Source organism: Rhea pennata, chromosome 1, assembly GCF_028389875.1.
Source record: "Rhea pennata isolate bPtePen1 chromosome 1, bPtePen1.pri, whole genome shotgun sequence".
Lineage (NCBI taxonomy): Eukaryota > Metazoa > Chordata > Aves > Rheiformes > Rheidae > Rhea > Rhea pennata.
The window spans coordinates 212644013-212666039 of record NC_084663.1 but is presented as its reverse complement, the minus strand read 5'-3'; the positions used below and the strand labels follow the sequence as shown (position 1 = coordinate 212666039).

Below are 22027 nucleotides of genomic sequence, written 5' to 3'. Positions count from 1 at the left end.
TTTTTTAATCTCATTTTTTGGGTCAGCTAGAGATACAACTCACTAAAAAACAGCAAATATAATATTATATATATCATAAAAGTATCTGGCAGCAGTTATAACAACTGTGCTATAACTCCAAACAAAAGGATGTTTTTTTTTCCCCTCTACTAAACCCCTCTCCCTCCATGCCATTGTAATTCTTTTCTAAGATAAGAGTGGTAAGAAATTATAGAGGGCAAAGTACCTGACAGCTATTTTAATTACATTTAAAGAAAACAAGTGCGTTAGAAAAGAAAGATAGCGTGTTGGCAGAATTCATGCATTTTAGAATTCTTTCAAACACAAAGCATGTATCAAAGTAACTCTCAGCCACAAGTACAGGAGCGAAAGAGATGCTAACTCTCGTGTATCTTAAGCGATAACATTTTGAAGGCTCAAGGCCAGCTGTTTCTCCTTTTGAAGAGATAATCACTCGGACCCCTTCAAACATAAAAGCTGCCCCTCTAATGACAGCATTTATCTGCATGATACTGCAGAGCTGGATGCCTTTTCTGCATCTATTTTCTTCTGCTCTCTCTTCACTTCTGTCTGCTTGAACTTTGTTCTTGGAGAAAACCCTTTTTTTCCTTCCCCTACTGCTCTCTCCCAAACTTCTAACATCAAGGAGCATCAAAACTATGAAACTCTTCTACCCTGAAACGCAATTGTTCTAGGATTTAGGGGGTTGTTAAACTGCCTAAACAGATCATGCAGATCACATACACAAAGTCACTCAGCTGATGCAGAAGTGGTAGTAATGCTATTTGAGTCAAGTAGGCCAGTAAAAAACCTAAGCAGCAGCTTAGTTTACATTATTCTTTGTGGAATAATTTAATGCTATTTTGGAAAGGGCCAAAGAAAACGGGTATGAGTTCTTCCAGTATATGTTCACAGCACCTTTGAAGGCCTTCATTTTCCCAGAATTTCTCAGTACAATTCTTGGACTAACAGGAAAAATTACTAAAGCTTCTCAACTCAAAAGGTCTAAACAGTGTTCTGTAAATACAGAACCTGTACCGCGCTTAAATTGCTGCATGTATAAATTAATAACTACATACACTGGACTAACATCTAGGACTGAGTTTTGCATCAATACACAGCCTAATGTAAACAGTAACTCAAGTGATAGTTTGACAGCTGAGTGTGCCATAGGGTTTGAGGACTTATCACACAGGAGACAGTCATTAAAACGTTTTCAGACGGCTCCTCTTGGATCCAACTCGAGTAAAACCAAGTGGGACAAAGGCAAGATCATTACTCAGAATTGACTCTGCAGTATCTGTAACCTCGCAGATTATGTCACTTGTTTGCAGCATCAGATACTTCAAATGTCTTGGACCGACAGACGACTTTCCTGTAATTTCTACAGCAAGTCTTTTAATGCCTCCACAACAACTCAAATACTTAGCTAAATATTTTATTCATTTTTTTCTTTCTAAACTGTTTGTTGTTACGAATAAAACACCAAACCTTCCTCTTTAAGACTCAGAACCAAGATGAGCTTTGGCTAAATCCATATACTCAATTAACTCAGATCTGAAGAAATTCACGCTAACACGCTGGAAACCTTAAATCTTGTTTCTGACTGGGAGCAGTCTTCTCCTGTGTTTCAATGAAATGTTAATACCGGGTAGCATCTGGAGTAAAATTACTTAGGATTAACAAGTTTTCATAAACCTGACCCCACCTCCTCCCCGCCCCCCCCCAAAAAAGCAGATTCTTTAACACAAAATATTTCAGTCCAGCGGATAATTAGCAAAATGAACGAACAAACCAACAAGATACCAAATATGTGCAATGACATGATAATAAGGAAGGAAAAAAGGTTCTTTACTGATGAGAACAATATAGTGGGGGCAGCTAAGGTCCACCTCATGTCTAAAATATTTTAAATTGTTTTAACTTAAGTTCATGTCCAATGAATCCAAAAAATTGGATTGATTGTGAAACATCTGAGGGAACAATCTGCATTTTTTCATTCAAACTCAAAAAGCAAAAACAAACAACACACCCAATATTGAATTAATACCAATCATGGCATTGCACAAACATTTTTTTTTGTTTTTGAAATTTTAATATTGCTAGAACAGGGCAACAGTTAGGCAAAGTGCCACAGAAAATGTACAATAGCAAGTATTTACAATGTTATACAAAATGTATAGCAAAAATAAAATTACTAGGAAAACAATTTATATACACAAGCCTCCTTTTGTAAGTAAACTATTGAGCCTAAATATGCACTAAAGAGTACAGCATTATTAGCTATTTAGCACTTCAAAGTATTCAACATTTACTTGATTTACTTTGAACAAAAACATGTTTTTAGAAGTCCTAATCTAACACAGTCACTTTTCAGGAAGTTGAAAATTCTGACAGTGCCACAGAACAACATTCAAAATTTGAAAAAAAAAGAAGCTAGAAAACCTTGTGGAGATGCTTCTTCACCCTTTTTGGTGTCTTCATCCTCTATGCTTGGGCTTTCACGTGATGAATTCTCCTGCTGACTGTTGTTTTTCAGCAGGGCAGGATCTATTTGTGCTTTCAAGAGCTCAAGGGTCTCAGCGAGCTCATTTCGGTTTCTGGATGACAGAAGAAAAAACATATTGTCTGATAAGCCACTTACTCACTTACCCCAAAGGGATTCATTAGGAATAAACAAACACCATCTGCTTAAATAGATGCTGCCCTAAAAAACATGCCTACAAGACTAGTGAAATGCCTGTCCTATCAAAGTGGCTGCAGTTTTACACTCCAGGGTGTACTACTTTCCAATTTATCCTTACTAAAACAAAAATACCTTTCGAGGGACCTTTACCATCTAAACTCTTAAGTCCTGTTGGTCTGGATCTAAGCTGCTACTATTTATTATTCTGTAACCTGTTACTCTGCTATCAATCCTCACTGGTTTTACCTTGCAGTTTCACCTTTCTCTCAATGAAAGACCTTGTAGTTTATTGCTCATTCACCAAAAGGACAAGTCTATTATTTGAGTGAAATTTTCAAAAGCAATTAAATCATTTAAATACCTTTAGAAGTACCCATCCAAAACGTATTCAGCGAACAATACAGAGATGTCTAGAAAAATCCAGCTACTTGATTGTGAGAAAAAGTTCATGCATCTCTATACATGTGAGTCTCAGTACACAGAGCTGCTTATCTAAGCTGAGCATCTAACTAGAAAAAACAGATCCTTAATACATTATTTGAGATCTGATTAATAGACTCATTATTTTCATAATAGACTAGAATAATAAAGCTTTCATGTTACTGTTTTTCAAAAGTCAATATTCAGCAATCGTCCAAGTTTACTGAAAAGGGGCCCCTGGAAGTGCAATAGCTCCGACATGCAGATTCTCGTGGTTTTAAAACCACGTCAAGTTTTAGACTCCATTCCTGTGCTTTTCTGCTGCGAATGCAGAGCATCAGAATTTTCTCAGCAGAAGCCCTAACACCTCTACTTTTGGCATTGCTCTCTGGAGTCTGTAATACATGAGACAAGACAGACACAGTTCAGCTCTTGGTTGATTTGGTGGGATGCATTTACTTTAATTCACCCACAACAGCTGTCTAAATTTCCCTAGCGATAATGCTTATCATTTTATAATCCACTGATAATGGTTTCAGCCACTTTGCATGACAACCCTGGTTACTCACTGATTCTATGATTCTATTATAGAAGTAATAGATATGTAAATAAGCTGCAGACAAAAATTAAAATTTACAAACAGAAATGAAAAAATAAAGACGTTATTTTACTTTTTAGATTCGTTTCTACATTTCTATTTACTTTTTACTCCAGTTTACAATGCACTTGAAACTAATTATCTAAAAAAAATTTAGATAGAGATAAACCAAAAATGGATCATCTGGCAGATGTGGGATAGATTACAAACTGATTATTTTCCATTAAGAAAGATCCCATATATACTTTGCATAGACAGGAAGTAAAAAACAAGCTATGCAGAATAAGAATCACATAAAACATAACTCTACGGCTCTTATTAAAAGATTATCAGACCAAACTGCAGCAGGCAACTGAGACACTAGGGCACTGACATGTACCTATGTCAGTCTGCATCAACATCATGCACCTCATCTTCAGCGATCTACGAGCTGATCTCTACTCCGGAAGATTCTTCAGTGCCTGCCTACATGGACTGTAAATAATTTTGCAGTTTCAGGAGGTAAGAACTGCAATGTAATTCTCATAAGAACAAACCGTCCGCTGATGACTGTCAAGTAACATGGACCAATTGTCCTCAAGAGATTCTTCTGATGACACTCTTTCCACAGCGTAGCTTGATAAAGCAGAAAACAAGTTATACGCTGGCTATTATCCACAAATCAATGAGCCATTTGTCCCCATAATTAAAGCTATCCATGTTCTTTCACACACATTCATGCCTGAATACAGAAAATATCATCGGGAATTCTAATCTGTGAAAAATGGAGATCAATTTACTTAAGTTTCTGAACTCCAGTCACAAATAACCATCTTAAAACAATAAAAACTACAAACTAAGAAAAAAAGGAATACCTAACAATGCACTTCCAGGTGGATCCATCCTGGTCATCCTGTTCTTCTATGTACATCCTGACATTATGCTCTTGATCCAGCTGATACCAATACATTAGGCCATCCTTGTCTCGACCAATGGGCTGAAGACGCATTGCATCAGCATCCTCCTCATTAATTATATTTTTAAACTTTAGATTGTCATCAAACTGACATTCACAGAGATACTGAAAAAATCAGAAAGTTGGAAGACTTAAAACATCAAAGTCTAAACAGAAATAACAGCATCAGCTCATTTCCTTTTTAGTGCACCTTGAAACTTCTTTTTAAACCCCTATTTATTGGATCTATGAGTTCACTACTGCTATTCACATTTCCAGGTCATGTTCTTTTTAAATCAGAGATAACTTTTAGATTTTTATTACTGGCCAGTTTAGAAATGCATTATTATTATTGTTATCATTATTTTTATATAATACAAGTGATCTAATTCTACACTAAAACATATATAGATTATGTTAAGTTGAAACCAACCCTGCCAGGTTTCTCAACAGTCGAAAAGATTAAGTCACATCTTTGCCTTTGGACTTCAGATGAGCACATTTAATTGCAAGCTAATAAACCTTTTAATAAGTGTACTCCACAGACAAATAGCTACTGATATAAAACAATAACAACAAAAAGAATTTCGTATGAAGTCTTACATTCACTTTGGGCCTATCCCACCAGAATGAATATTATACTTGTTAAAAGATTAACTCCATATTTAGTATATCCAGTTCAGTCAAGCTAACTCTGCAAGATTTTAAAGTGAATGAGAAAGCCAATCTGCAATATATTTAAGAGAGAGAGAAAAAGACATTTAAAAACTAGCTGATGAATGTATACCTTCAGAATTCCCAATTTGCATTCAACACTCATTTCTAGGTATCCTTTTTTTTCCATCTCCCAAGCCCAAGTGCTGTTGAATTCTTGGCATATCTGTCACAAACAAAATATTAAGATAACTAGGGTTAGTGGATAAAAATAACTTTAAATGTTTATATATTAATAGAACCTTACTGCAATAATGATTTTACATGATCCCTTAGAGTATTGCAAGTCCAAAAGCCTCACATAAAAATAAGCAGTAAAACCAGGGTAGGTCAGCAAGCACTGGCAAATCTCCACTGACACATGGAAGAGTAGAGTCAAGGTCCTGATCACCACCAACTTCTCTAGACCTCCTAAATGAGGTAGCACAACCCTGAACAGGGGAGTTATGAGGCCAACTCCTGTTTTTGTCTTGCTGTGCAAAATCTCCCATTTTCCTGTTTCCGAGTGGTCTATTCAGAATATAAATACCCTTGAGTAGATGTGATCTCTTCTTACACGTCTTTGCAGCACTTATCACATAAGTCACCATAAGTCCTGGGGCCTCTAAGTCCTACAACTACACTGCATATAACAAATGGAACTGAGTCACTCCACGCTGTAAAATTATTGTTCTTTAGAAAATGCTAAACATCTTGGTCCTCAAGCCATTTGATAAATATTTTAAAATATTGTGAGAATAGTCAACTTAAATTTATCAGAAGTAAATAAATTAAACCCCATCAATATGGAGGGAAAAAAATGGACAAAGTGAGAAGAGCAGCAGTAGAGGATGGACAGAATCAGCTGGAGCTCCAATAAATAAGTATAGAAGTAATTTCCCCTCCTCCCTAAACAAGTCAGACATGCTTAAAACAACTCTCACAAAAAGAGAAGAGTCATAAGCACAAACACAACAGCTGCTTATCAAGTCAAGACACAGTAGTGGGATCTCCAATGAGTGAGGCTATTCTAGTGGAAATATCCACTAAAAGCGGGGGAAGGTCACAAATACATCGAGTTGAGAGTATTTTGAATCGCCACTGTTAATTCACGACTGTCCAAATCAGCACAGGAGGTGCTGCTGCATTTCAATTTGCAAGGAACCCAAACCCTGCTGGATGTACTCAGAGAATCGTAGCCATGCAGTCTCCCCGTTACCAAGCTACTGTTAAATAAAAGTCTCTAAGCCTGTAAATCACGATTAAAAGCAGCTCTCCCTGGAAACAGCAGCAGTAATAACCCTATATTTTACCCACTAAAAGTACAGATCAGCTGATTCATAGCATAAAACCATATGTGGGCTACCTCCAGAAGAGGCGGCCCTACCTCTCCTCTCTCACCACTGCTACGCCATGTACTGACACCAGCTTTTAAGTGACCAAGGGTGAGCTAGTCAAGGGGGTTAAAATATAAGAAAACTATTTCCTTTTCTTCTTTGGGAAGTTAGTGTTTCTGCGGGCTTTTGTCCCTACACTGGCTCGCTCTGGGGTCAGATGAGCATCACCCCTAGTACAAGGTAAAAGTTCAGGACTGCACACAAAAAGGACACGCTGGACCATGATTTTTGGCCTCAGCCTGCAATTAGATTAGCTCAGTCCCCCCCCCCCACCAGAAATCACACTTTAAACTACAATCTAGGGAGGAGGTAGACTTCTCTGACACAAAGCCAAAGCTCACAGCAAGGGAGATAACCTGCTCATCACTAACAAAACCAGGTTATTCTGCTTTCTCTCCTTCCTCATTTTCAACATTACAAACATTATTACTTGAAAATTGTACATCAAAACCCTCATTAAGGGCCTGTGCCAATCACTGTTCATTACTTATTAAGTATGAAAGAAATAATGAGAAGTTGTATCCGCTCTGGAAACGTATGATTGTCAAAGCAACGATTTGGAGGCAGAAGAGCTGCTGAAACATCTGCTCAAACTGAAACGACGACGTTTTGACAACTGCAAACCAGATGATCATGGTTTTTCCTCACAACTATTGTCACAGCCCTGAAATAAAGATCTCACTGATCCAGGCTCTGCCAAAATGTTAGTCCTCGCCTTCACAGAAGAGAGATTTTAAACCGCTCAAATCTGCTGCTTGAAGGGATAGCTTCAGCACACTCAAGAGCGGTCAGCACCTGCCCATCCGGTACAAAGAGATCAGCTGTGTCTCTCTAAAGCATTTCTAAAGCAGCTACGATGGCATCCGACACTTACTATTACCATGCTGCAGATGTTCACTATAAACAAGGAAATGAGAAGGTGAAAGACACAGCAGAGGAGTCTGCTCGGGTGGGACTATGGACACCTTAATTCTAACAGTCGGGGCAGGAAAGACAGCGTGCTCGGGAAGCGCCCACCTCCGAGGTGCAGGGTGCAGCCGGAGCAGTGCAGAGAAGTCTTGTCTGTCTAAAAACGCAAAATACGCTCCACAAAAGTCGAGTGAAGCGTTTTGTCAGGGGACAGCGCAGCCTGAATGAATTCAACTGTGTGTTTCTCAAGAACAGCCTAAGCTGGGTAGTTGCTTTTAGTTGTAAACATTTTTAGAACAAATTGTTCTTTTTTTTTTTTATTTATTTTTACTTTTTTTAATTGCAGTCATACTTGACCATGGGGACACTGCACAGAGGAGAAAAGTCAGGCTCCAGAGCCCTGCAGCCCTTTCCTTCCCGAAGAGGTTGGTGCATATGCTAGTGAACCAGCTTGAATGGTTCACCATCAAAACAGGGAAAGGAAAAAACTCCACGTTGGCTTCCTATCACAAAATAAACTCATCTGTCAAAATACCAGCCACTGCTTAGCGACATTTTATGCCTGCCCTTTATAAGCATGGCAGCCAGATAAAGCATAAGTTACAGACAGTTGACATGTTATTAGCAATACATCTACATATATATATATATATATATATATATATATACACACACACACACACACACATTTAGATATATATATCTATACACACACACATAAATTTTAGGAGTATATACGTTTGAACATCCTCCTGTTTAAAAAATAAAACAATAAAAATCCCTCCCCAATAGGAGAAGAAAATGGTCACATCCAGAATGTATTACTCAAACTTTAGCAACAGCAACGCATCAGTAGTTTCCAATAGAGGAAAAACAGGTCAATGTTTTCTTTTAGAGTATGTCAAATACTACTACTGACACCTATTAAGAATACTCTCAAAAGGTTTTACAGCTTTTCAGTTTTCCCTGTGTTTTGCAGCATTTCCCAATACTCTTCGTTGTTTTTTCTGAACGACTTATATCCCTCTGAAATGGGGACAGTATTAGCATACCTCTCTAATTAGTTACATTCAAATTCCTTTGTTCTCAAGATTCCTTTGAACTACTGGCTAGAAAAAGTTTTCCACTTAGCTTTGGAGTCTGGTAAATGAAGTAGGATTTAATACTGCTTACTTTGTCTTCATGGAGGTGGGTGGGAGGGTTTCCTTATCATTTTCCTGTCCTTGCAATGCCTGCTGAAGGAAGATTTTCCAGACTAAAGATTTTCCAGACTACTCCCTCATGAACTTGTTTTCTCCCTCTGCTTTCTGCTCATCACACATCTGCTTCAACAGGGTACCTAAGGTCACTAGCCAAAGTCAGGATTTCTCATCTGGCTACAAAGGCTTTGGGGTATATTATCAAATTTAACACTACTCAATAACCGCAGTACTTAGGAATACATAAACCACACAGGTGTTACACAGACGACTGTACGTTATTATCTTAAAGCACCATCATAAATGCTTTACAACTGTAACACTTCACAAGTCTACAGTTAAGGAGTGAGATTTAATGTGAGGCCTTTCAGCAGGTTATTTCTTGACACACTGCCACTGCTACATACACCATCATCTTAAGACTACACAAACCTCAAGGCAAATTCCTAACTCTGTAAAGCTTATAGATAGCACCAAGGGGGCAAACTGTGACTGGCTCTTCTAGGTACTATAATCAGTATTGCTGCTATTGCCTGTGGTTCCACATGTTCTAAGATGGGATCATGGTGTATAGAAAATAACAAGACTACATTCTTCCGGAATAGAAGACATTAATCAAGATGCCTAGAAGGGAATGGCTAATATATTAACTTGGAATATTTGCATATTTTTATTTTCTGAAGAGTGCAAATTCTTTAAACTAAAAGCTATTTGCATACAAGGTGCAAAGAAAGGTATGGCCACAATTAAAACACCTATACAGAATTATCTCTGCCAGTAAAGCAATGCAATGCTGCATTTTTAAGTAATTAAGTAGGTACATTTTCATTTTAGTTGTACAATTCTCGGCATGCCAGTATAAATCCCTGCAATACTTCCATTTATCATTAACACACCAGAAGAGAATTCCCATACGGTTAGTCCCTGTAGGAACACTAACCAAATCACAACGATTAAATCATATTCAAACAATTGACATACAAATGCAAAGTTACTACGCAAATCTCTCTGCTTAATTTAGCTCGTTAACAGGCTAACAAATCTGCTTCTACGCTTAAGGCTCCAAGTCTCCAAGAAGTACATTATTACCGAGAATGAAGGTACGTGCTCTTTTACATGCAGAAGATATTGCCTACTTCCTGAGATATCTGCACGAGCCTAGGCAGACCAAAAGTTAAGCCGGGCTCTTATGCAGCTGAAGTCCAGGCGTGCACGTCAACGCTGGCCACAACACAGCCCAAGGCTCGCTATAATTCAGACCAGGGCTTGCTGACACAACAAGCTCATCGTAACCAGACTCCAGCACTGCAGAATAATTCAACACACGTATTGTACCTTGATCAAATATTTTTCCCATCTGTCTGCTGTGACAGACTTCCCAATCTTTCTCATCAGTTTCAAGTGAAGCTCCACCAATTCTTTTGGAACTGCAGGATTGAGAGAGAGAGAGAAAAACAAACAAGTTATAAAGACTGATGTAAATACATACCAATGCTAAAGACTGAAAATGAAATGCTGTAACAAATAGAGAAATTTTAATAAAGTTTAATAACTTTAAATCAGCATAAGCATAATTCCATAACTAGAAAACAAAGGAAAATCAGATTAGTTACATGGTCTTTTAGTTTAGATTTACAACCTTGCCCATCCTGTGCCCCCCCCTTCAATTCAAGGAAGTACACCTCAGTAATAAATATGTAAAAATCACAGCAGCATTAAAATAACAACCGCACAGGAATGAAGTCACTTAGACACCTACAGAAATAAAACTTACTTTAGTGAGAGCAGCACACCTGCAGCCATCTCTGAAAATCCAAGAGGCACCCCCCGCGCACTATGCCTGGAATAACTCCAAATCCAAGCTATTTTTGGCTGTGCACATACTATGCCAGAAATGTTCCAGAAACTTTGTCCTCCCGAATATAACTTTGCTAGCCCCCCTTTTTTTTTCCTCCTTTATAACAGAGGGATGGAGCAGATTTCCAGACTCGAGGGCTGAGAGATGGAGGCTCAAACTCCTACTGAGCGCAACCGCACCAGCGCGCCACGGAGCCAATGTTTTCCAACCAATCTACACGTGCAGCTTATCACGCACCCCCCGGTTACGAGTTCATCTCATCGCACGTCTGCGTTTTATAAATCAATCTGGCACCACCAAGTGGCAAACCTATGCAACATCAAATTTGTAAGCTGGAGAGCGTTCTCACTTCTAAGACATGTAACTGAAAAAACACTAATGCACCCGCCCGAGCCCAGTGAAGTGAGCTTTCTGAATTATTTTCTCAGGACATCAGTTAAACCTTACACACTTGTAATTTGTTGTGGAAAACACAAAGAAATTAACTTTTTTTTTCATATTTTTATTTATATACAGTTTGTATAAAATTTTATTTTCAAAGCATTTTCATTATTCTGTGTGTAAATATTTAAAAAATTAAAAAACAAAAATTTTATTATTTTTCTGCTTCTCTGGTAGTATTACTTTACATACAATAAACAGCTAGGACCCCAACAAATTTTTTCTAAACTAGTCATTATAGAGATACTATTTCCTCTACTGCTCTATACAAATTTGATTTTTAGTGTTTTTTTTTATTTTAATATTTAATTTGATTTCACCTAACCTGATACGTGTCTTCCGACGAAGTGCCCTTATATTCAGGTGAATATAATGTGTTTTTAAAATCTGTTTGGTGAAAATATTAGTTTTGTTTCAAAAATAGATAATCACTGCTGTATCACTAATCATTGTAGCCAGTAATCGAATACATAAGCACAGCTCACATCAAATATATGAAGTACCAGCCTGGTACCCATAAATAGATCTACTTTAAACGTAGATAATTCTCAAGCAACTCAAAAATCATCCTGGCTGCTTTCCTTTTATTCCATTTTAATTGTTTACCATTCTTTTTGCACACTGAAGAAACCTAAGACTTGTCCTCCTTGGCTTTCTTCAAAGTCGGAGCATGTCGCACATTTAAACCACCACGTATCTTAAAAGGCACAGGACCACAAGTCTTAATCCTGCTAGGTGCTGAGCACTTGCAATAAATGAAATTAAGCACAAAGCACTTTACACACATGAGCAACTCCATTAAAGTCAACTCACAATTAAACTTCAGCTTGTGTTTGTGTTACGTGGAACTGAGCCAGACTATTCAGAAACTTACTGGATCAAAGCTTTTGTTCTGGCTTTTTTTAAAAAAAAAATCAGATCACATTTTGTATGGGTGCATATTCACTGGAATCCTATTTTAAAAGAAGCATGGATGATTTGTTTAGAAGAATCAAATTCACAGTCACCCTGAAATATCCTTGTCAGAGTGTTAATCTTGGAAGAGATGAAGAATGTTAACTATCCAAGAACCAGAAAGTCAACTCTGCACATCATTTTGCACATCCTTGGCCAACCTTTAGTTGGATTTCTACTAGTATGTACTGAAATCTCCTCCACAATTCTTTTTTTTTTTTCTTTTTTTTTGGGGGGGGGGGAGTCCAACATTTCAAGTCTTGCCTATGAACTTGAAGATGTACCCTGATGATCTTGGGATGTTTTTCATGTATCATAACTATTAATGACCAGGTATCTAGACTAGCTTGCCGTTTCTCTACGAAGTGCTTCAAGGAGCTGCGTGACACTGGACCGCATACTATCATCGTCGCTCTAGAGAATGAGGTGGGAGCTATGGAAAAGAAAACAAAAGGTCTCTTCACAGGCAGAAAATATAGTGTGTGTGAAGCGCAGACTGACCAACTAGGGTGCCTAAATAAAAGCAGTAGAAGCCTGTGAAACTGAGACAATAAATTTTGAGTCAAAACAGCTGCAAATAATACGTGGATCACACAAAATAGTACACACTTGGCTTGCAAAAAACTATAAGCTTAGGGAAGAGATGATAGGAAGGCTAAAGAGTGCTAGAAAATTCACCCATTCCTCAATTCATTTGGCAAGGAGTGGAAGTGCATCAGTAAACTGAACGGCATTTCAGTAGTCTCAATACTGTGTTGAATCTGGACAACTTTAAATTACCTTATCTTTGTCCACAATGTAGAGAGAATTCTTGACAAGAGTTTGTTGAAGAGAGAAACCAGTAAGCATCATTTTTACAATATATAAACCTATAAACCTATCATATTGAACATAGCATAAGATGCAATCAGTATTTTTCTTTTTAACCACAACAGTAAAATATTATCTCCTCCATGCTCTTCAAGTGGGGTCTGCAACACATTTCAGAGACTCACATGATAACCTAATATTAGAGTAATTTTGCTTTTTCTTAAGTTTCACATGATGGAAGGAACAATATTCTTCCTTATATAATATTGCACTGGACGTAGTCCCAGGCAATCAGCTCTAGTGGACCCTGCTTAAGCAGGGTGGTTGGAGCAGGTGAACTCCAGAGGCCCCTTCCAACCCCAGCTATTCTGTGATCCTAGCAAGGCTTTGGCCAAAAGCGTGTGACACAACATACAGCAAACAACTAAATCTGAATGACACCTCAACATTTTTATACCGCTTTCACGAAAAAAACACAAAGTTTTATAGCAGCTCTCTAAAATCATGAGGCACAGCTCAACAGAATATACTTAACAGGTAGAAAAAACCACAGGACCCTGTGTTTACACTGATTTACAGGGCTAATAAGAATTAAAAAAAAAAAAAAAAAAAAAAAAAAAAAAAAAAGCTATTTTTGAAGATGAAACCCCTCCTTTAAAGAATAATTAAACCGTGGTGTCATTGCTAGGTATTCCAAAAGAGAAAATTTTCATAGGAAGAAGACATGAGTCACAAAGTCTGAGTCACTGCCATAGAGTTAGGGGCTTTTGGCGGAGTTTGGCCAATTTTGTTGTCCTGCATTTTTCTGGAGGGCAAATGCTTTAAATACTGCATTGTACCTACTCCAGTATTTCAGGAAAAATTCCATACATCAGTGGTACATTTCTAATAACTTCGGGAAAGAGAAAATTGGAATGGAAAAAGTAGGAACATATGGGAACCCCATCTTCTGGCTAGAAAAACTGTAACTTGAAGCACCTGCACAACTGTGGATCAAAGACTTGGTTGCAGGAATCTATTAACACGTTCCCCTATAGCCACAAACTCATTTCATCTCTGCCTATCTTCCCACCAAAATTTAACATACTCACAGCTGAACACACTCCTGAACAGATCCTAAAGAAACAGAGGAGGAAAACAGAAAATGTAGATGACGCTCAAAGCCCAGGGTCTAGAGGGAAGAGAGGGAGTCGGTTATCATGGAAACTGTTTCAAATAAAAATCTTTGTTTCAGAGGTGATCTGAAGAGCTGGACATAGGAGGGATGATCAGAATAATCACAGAATCATAGAATCAGTAAGGTGGAAAGGGACCTCCGGAGATCATCTAGTCCAACCTCCCTGCTCAAGCAGGGTCACCTAAAGCATGGTAGACAGGGTTGCATCCAGGCAGGCATTGAAGATCTCCAGACAAGGAGACTCCACAACCTCTCTGGGCAACCTGGTCCAGGGCTCCATCACTCTCACAGGGAAAAAATTCCCCCTCAAGGTCAGGCAGAACTTCCTATGCTTCAATTTCTGCCCATCGCCTCTTGTCCTGTCACATGGGGCAACTGAAAAGAGTTTGTCCCTGTCCCCTTGACACCCTCCCTTCCCCCTCAGGCTTCTCTTCCCCAGGCTGAAGAGGCCCAGCTCTCACAGCTGTTCCTCCTAGGGCAGGTGCTCCAGCCCTCTGAGCATCTTCGTAGCCCCACGCTGGACTCTCTCCAGTAGCTCCATGTCTCTCCTGTCCTGGGGAGCCCAGAACTGGATGCAGTACTGGAGATGAGGCCTCCCCAGGGCTGAGGAGAGGGGCAGGATCACCTCCCTCCACCTGCTGGCAACACTCTTCTCAAGCACCCCAGGAGACCATTGGCCTTCTTGGCCACAAGGGCGCATTGCTGGCTCATGGTGCAGACAGAGCTCCTGGGATCGGAAGGAGAATGCAAAGACTACAACGCTTTTGCCTCTCTCCAAGGATGAAGGGAAAAGCACACTAAACCCCTGGCATTGTGGTGACTAGGCGGAAGGGAACAAGAAGTAACATTCTGGGATACAAAGACTGCTGGCAGTTTTCATGCTTCCTGAGCACAAACAGGTCTTCCCAGTTTTACTAGTAAAACCTTTTTCCATGCTAACTTGTTTTGGCAAGTGAAAAACAAAGTGACTCACTGAGATATACAGAGCAAATATTTCCGTTAACCGGTTGCCCTTTTTGGTCTTTCTCCCTTGACAAAAATTACGTTTTAATACCATGACCTCACTGTCAAATAAAACCACGCTAAGCAGGTGGACAGCCAAGATCATTGGGATCATTAACAAACTCCCTCCTGCCCATTTTTCCATGAAGTGAAGCTAACTCACAGAAAACTATAGCAGAAAACTTGTGTATTAGCTACTCTGCATGACATCCTGCGCGAAGAGTTTTAGGGAAAGCAAATACAAGCTAGTTTAAACCACATTTACCTTCCTCCACTGTCAACACGCAGTGAGGTGCATTAGAGTCCCATGCAAAGGCAAGAGCATCCATTAAGGTATTTGGTGAAAAGTTGCCAACTACAGTGTAAACTTACCCTTTGCAAACAAGCCATCATGCATATATTTCCTTAAAACCAGTTAACTGTGGCTGTTAGGAAGGAGGCAAGAGCGTCCAAGAGACGGGTGACCACGTTTCTATCGCAGTTAAAGTTTTTCTTCTTTTTTGTTTGTGAATCTGTAGTTCCATGAACAAGTTGAGACTGCAAAAGTCTTTTTTTCTAGATTAGTTTTAACCGAAGATCAGCTCCTGATTTAGCTCATTAAAAGTCTAGTGGAACATTTGGAAAGAGAAAGGGCACAGAGAAAAGGCCTTCAGTGGCAGCGCTGGTTTATGCCAACTTAAACGTTCCTCTTTAGGAACTACAAAACTCATTTATCACCTGAGCTTTGGGGAGGAGGAAAATGGAGGATCTCTATAATTTGGATAAGATTATCCCAATTATATTATAATATAATTGGGATAATTATATACACACACACACATATGTATCTATATATTTATATATAAGAAAACACTGCAACTAGAGAGAACGTTAGACACAGAACTTGTATTATAAACCAGGCAAGAAGTTATAGAGAACTTCTGAAAAATACCTGCAGTGCTAAAAAGGACACCCATATACATGCAATATGCTTGGCATAAAAGAAATTTGAAGCATTTGACACCTTTTTGCATTTGACCCATTGTTTTCAAACACAGAAAAGGCAGCAGCTCTTGTTTCAAAGAGCAATCTAAATATCACGTCTAGCTGAGTCCCTTTGTTATCATCCTATCTCCAAGTTCTGTGCCCATAAAAAAAGGCAGGAAAGGGGAAAAAAAAATAACGAGACTGCTTCCCAAGAGAACATAAAAGAGCAATCAGATGAGCTATGATTAAACTGAAGAAGCAAACAGAAAGACAAGTCACCCAGTAACATTTTTAAATCCTGTTCCTAGAAAGATCTTGGCAGGCATAAAAAAACAAACAAACAAACAAACCACCCTCACATTTAAATCGCATTGTTATCCTAGCAGAGCACTTTGAAATCTTGATGTTCAGTGGCTAGATCATTTTCATATAAATATTTGAGCAATCTTCTATCTTTTCAAATACCTATTACAAAACATTCAACTTGCTTAGACTATTCAGAATGCTTTCCACTCTAACATTATTCAGTAACAGACCTGTGTTTTTACCTTGTTGACTCCCCCTTCCATCCTCACGCCAAGACCTCAGGACAGCACCTCTTTCATGGCCATTTGCAGACAAATTGCAACCCAGGTGAATAGTGTTTTGAACTGAGATTGAAAAGTTCTACCTTTTCCTCCTAATTCTGTTGTTAACTTATGTCATCAGCCTACGAGATCTTGCTATCAGAGTTGCATCCGACTTCACTCCATCAGTCCTAGCTGCAACCAGTATGTAACCTTAAAACTCAAACTACGTTTAGCTAAATATTTCTTCAAATATTTAGAATCTATGACCCACTGGTCCAATTTGCTATTAAGCACACTTCCTTCCCAATATTTTCACTCTATCTTCTCCCACTGCCCACAAATCAACCTTCTGATGATGTGTGTGTCCCCTGATGCCCACACTACTATCAATCACATTCTCACCATACCTAAAGCTGATAGCAAGAAATCCATGTGTGTTGTCATCAGCATAACTCTGTAAGCTGGAGTTCAAGAAAAAGACTCAATATTCACCAAATCATAGCTGGAACTACCACCAGAGACCATACCAGTCTAAATAAAATCCCTAAACACAAGTTCAGCTGTTTTTCAGTAGCCCTTTAGAAGCTAAAAGATGGTCTGATTTTTCACAAATCCCTTCTGTTTCACTATTAAGTTCCTACCAACTTTTTTTAAAGCTCATATATAAAGCTTCAATAGATATGTTAAGAAAAGCAAGATTGATATATAAATAAATTTAAGATTTAGAAAGGAAAGCATGTTATACTGTTCAAGGAATAAACTGGAGAGAGAAAAAGAAAAATGGTATTGAGAACAATGTAGGAAAAAATAGCATACAATCTATTTTAGAAATTGGAAATAACTCAGGAAAGGAAAGATAGCATGTAAAAGCCCAGTTCATGATTTCACAAAATGTAGTAAATACAAAGTGGGCACAAGTCCACCAACAGTAGATATATGAATGGCCAGTGAAAAATATCTGGCTGTGGCAACAATGTACAAACAAGTACATTGCACTGAAAAGCAGGTAGCAAAAGTAGTCATTAAAAATTGTAACACATTGCAGTTGTTCACCCTGAAGTCACTTTGAGTAACCACATCAGGCATTTCAGCTATTTAAAATTAATACCACTTGACTTACTGATACTTACCTCACATATAAGCAACAACTTGACTCTCTGAAACTACTGGGACCACAGCCCACAAAAGAGAAGATGGGGCAGCACAGGTATCTTTCAACCTGGCTATTAGAGTATCATGAAATAGAATCTTTTATAAGATGACTCTAGGATCCTCTTGCTTGTTGAAGTATTCCAGCCTCCAATATAACAGTAATAACAATCCAAATCCATTCACCTGTGACACAAAATTCTCCTCATTTTCCTGCTTAGAATTGAACTATGTCATTGTAGTTCCCAGGTAAGGAGCAACTGTGCTAATGGTGAGAAGAAGAAGAGTATGTCCATGCTACGCACAAGACCCACACCACATCAGCTATGCAAGAGCTGCTCGTGCTACCCATTTTTGCTCATGTCCCAAGATATGCAAACTCAGGGAACAGAGGCAAGAGCTAGGGTTAGATTCACAAAGACATCTTATGAAAAAGGAACCTGAGTTTTAGTCCCTACTTCAAGGTTCCAAATTTCTTAGATGTTTTGCCATTAAAATCTAGGAAAGGAGAGCAGCACAGCAGTAGGATTCCTCTGAACAAACGTAGGTATTTGCATCCCAGCTAGTTCTCTATAATCCATCTATAGTCCACAGAGAGAAATAGGCACTTCCAGGGAAGAGTCTGCTCATACTGAAGTAGACATTTGAAATCAGTCACATGAACTACGCTCAAAACATTCGGTGAGAATAATTCTGTTGTATAGTCTCTGGCAAGTTTTGTGGTGAAAACCAATGTATATATAGGTCTTAGGGTACAGGAGTGCTACCAGGTACTGGGTGGTGTGCATCTCATTCTTAAACGCAGTCACCTGCGTTTACTCCTACGTCCCACTTCAGACACAGAATTACAATGGCAGATCTGGCCTTAGTTCTTAAGGCTTATCGATGCATAGACATCTCTGGCAGGTAAAAATCAATTCTCCAAGCTTGGTAACATTTAACTTTGAAAGACAGAGTATGTATCTTATTTTACTGAACTAAATTATAGTATCCTCAGTGCAGTGAAATAAGAGGAAATCAAGATTCAACGTATGAACACATATTGCATACACCAGTAGTTAAAAAGGCTTAGAGCTCACTTTATTCATGCAATAATTGTAAGAAGCTTCTCTTAATGTGGTCTATTAGACAGTAAGTTGGATATGAGCTCTTTTTAAGTTCATTACATGAAACAAGGACAAATTTAAAGACATTTTCTTTCTTACTCTGTTTAGTTATTAGAAATACCATTCTCGTGTCAGTTTTGCTAGAGGCGTCGGGTACAGGCTGAAAGCTTTATATGTCATTAACTGAAGATGGACGTTGATTACACTACAAAAATCATTTATCCCACTTCTCTCTGATTTGAATAGATAACAATATTAAGAAATTCAGAGCAGTTTGAATAAAAATCACTTCCCTAAAACTTACATCACTTTATCCTTCATTTATATAACTTTATAGAACAGGTGAAATGTTTCTTGGCAATTTCTATATAACTGTCAAATATTGCACCCAGATTTTCTTAAAAAGTTAGTCCTAAGCTAGTCCCTTTGTATCACAAGATCTTAGTTTTAAAACTAGCAAGTCCCTTACTGTTCCCTAAAACGTACAAAAAAAATCCATGCTATAGATTTACATTTCATATTTTGCAAAAGATTCAATAGCAACTTATTCATACAGAAAAATCAAGTACTACTGAGTAAGCACTGAATGCTTTACACACAGTGGCATTACGTCTATTATGGTACGAGATTTTTTGTTTTTTAAAAAACGATCCACATAAGCAAAATTTGAAGATGAAGACAACACAAGTCATTCTGCAATTTGGAACATATCTGACTGTCAATTGGAAGTAATGGCAGGTTTGTTCCAAGGTAATGCCAGTTCATTAACTTATCAGCATGGATAATGGCAGTTCAAGTATAAATTTTAAAACAGTAAGAACTACTAGAGATTCAGAAAAAAAAAGATGCAGAGTATTTCAGAGATTCCGGCAATTTAGCTGGAATGTGCAGCAGTTTATGAACATTTCTGGGAAACGAGGCAGCCATACAACCGGAAAGTAATTCTCCAGACAAATTCATGATCACAAGCCTAAAATTTTACAGATTAATGAAATTTAACTTTTAAATGGCTTTATAAAGAGTAGCAACTTTTCCTCCATTGCTTAAGAAACCCAGGGAGCAAGTGAGAATAGAAATTCACAGAAGTTTCAAGTCTTGAAACATGTGGCTCTGAAGTAAAAACTTCTACAGCAGGCTCATGTTTTGACCTGCTAACACTGTTAAAATATCTATTCCAGTTAATGTAATTCTTTAATTACAAGAAACGGTTATAACTTGGGGGCTGCTGCAGCTTTACATGGGTAGCCAAGACTATTAGCTTTGGACTCGATATTATCTCCTGTCTGTTTAGGAAGACCCAAAGCCACAGACCAGCTTGCCAGATCTGAAACGCTGACAACGCCGTTACCTGGGCTCAGCTGCCACCAACCTCCTTTTACACAATGTAAAATGAGCAAGAAAGGAGGAGGACGGTGACAGCACGAAGGAGCACTGAAGTTTCTAGCTACCATGTACACAGTGCCACTACCTGAGACAACTGCTGGAGGTGCAACCCACCAACGCAAACGAGCACCTGCAGGTGCTATGAGGAATGGAGGAAAGCAAAGAGCGCTTGTGTTGCAGAGAGAAAAAAAGCCCACCACAACGTAACACACACCAGAACCTTCCCAATGAATCTCCTTTCCTAAAAATACAAAGTATCTTAAAAATCCTTTGGTATCAACAGATCCTTCCCTAGTTGTAGGGCCAGCATTTGGAACATAAAATGCTGTAACACAGCAGAATCATAGCTCATACAACCCAACCCTCTGATTTGGGCAGTGATTACCATCTGCTGTTTCAGAAGATGGGTAAAAAGAAACCTCACAGTGCATTTACAAAATTACCTATACCCAGATTATCTTTAAATCCTCTATTTAAGTTAGAGAGCGGTTTAATTGGGAATCAAGAAACTTCATGTTCCTATTTTTAAGTATGTTTACTACAACTCAATATTTGTTATCTAGATCTTGTTGAGCTCTGGCCTCAGGAATAATTCGCAGCAATCAATTGTAATTATGCATCACATGAAAAATGCTTAATCTGAATTATTCTGGTTTTATAATAGACAAAGAACACACCTCTAAGAGTCTTGTTTTGTATACTTTTAAAACACTATTCTGAAGTTAGCAGTACACATCTTTTTAAACCTTTTTTGTGTGGACACTTTCGTGCAATCCTACTTAGTCTACTGAACTATCTGCAGTATCTTTCAAGATAGAATAGCAACAACTGAGCACCAACATCAAGATGAAAGCAAACAAGCAACTACAGATCTCCCAAGTTTTACGTAAGATTTTTAGCCCACTCTTTGTACTATTTAGTATTTTGTTGGTTTTTTAAATTCCAGCTCCACGTTGACTGAGGCTCTTTCCTCTGACTTACCATATCGGTACCAAGAATCTCTTTTGAGTTAACAGCTAATTTTAAATGTTCTGGGACATATACATCACAGACATTTTCCTCTCTAATGTATACTTGTTCATAACTCTCAGTTTCATTCCCAGTGTTGTTACTCTTTCAGAAAATTTTTATCTACAGCAGTGTTTTCTGCTCGTGTGGGTCATCTACCTTTCAACCTAAAAATTAAAAAAACCCAACCTTTCCCCCTTTTTGGGCAAATAAAATACCCATGCCATACAAAAATTGAGGCATTCTGCTTTCCTTATACCACAATGACAAAAATTATCTTATTTCTAGTCTGTTCCCTGTCCTAATCGTTTTGAGGTTTAGGATGATGCTTTGCCTCTCACCTCATGACCACTATGGACGCAGACTCGTGTTCAGTGGTTGACCTAGCTAGAAGGGTTGAGTGTTAAAGTTCCTTGATGTTCCCCAAGTGCTCCGCCACCAAGGGTTATTGCTCAGAGCAGGGATGGATGAATAGAAAGCAAATCCACTCCTCTACCTGCAATCCACTGCACAAATGCAGGTCACTGGCGATTTCAGTTTTTATTAGTAAGTTGTGCTGTAAACTGCAATGGCCAAAAACATGATCCACGTCTCACCTGATTCCTCCCCCGCAAAAGAATAGCTTTAAAGAAAGGGCTGGAGATGATAATTACTGTTTTGGTTATACTAGATGAAGTTGCTGTGGAGCACAATCAACCCCTTCATCAACGACCTCTTTGAAAGACTTTTTGCATATACAAGTAAACGTTTGGTCCAGCACGATCCACA

General features: G+C 38.4%; 1 protein-coding gene across 3 annotated transcripts in view; it reads right to left on the bottom strand.

Annotated features, from left to right (window-relative positions):
• The window catches only part of RSF1 (remodeling and spacing factor 1), a 57387-nt gene that overhangs the window by 23995 nt on the left and 11365 nt on the right, over positions 1-22027 (bottom strand). The window contains exons 2-5 of one of the 3 annotated variants that reach the window (XM_062567405.1): positions 10172-10263; positions 5426-5518; positions 4559-4764; positions 2446-2600 (exon numbers count right to left, since the gene is read on the bottom strand). In XM_062567405.1, coding sequence (XP_062423389.1) covers positions 2446-2600; positions 4559-4764; positions 5426-5518; positions 10172-10263 — 546 coding nt within the window. Of the gene's footprint in view, positions 1-2445; positions 2601-4558; positions 4765-5425; positions 5519-10171; positions 10264-22027 lie in introns of those variants that run through there. The other 2 variants (XM_062567406.1, XM_062567407.1) reach the window with 2 other exon arrangements.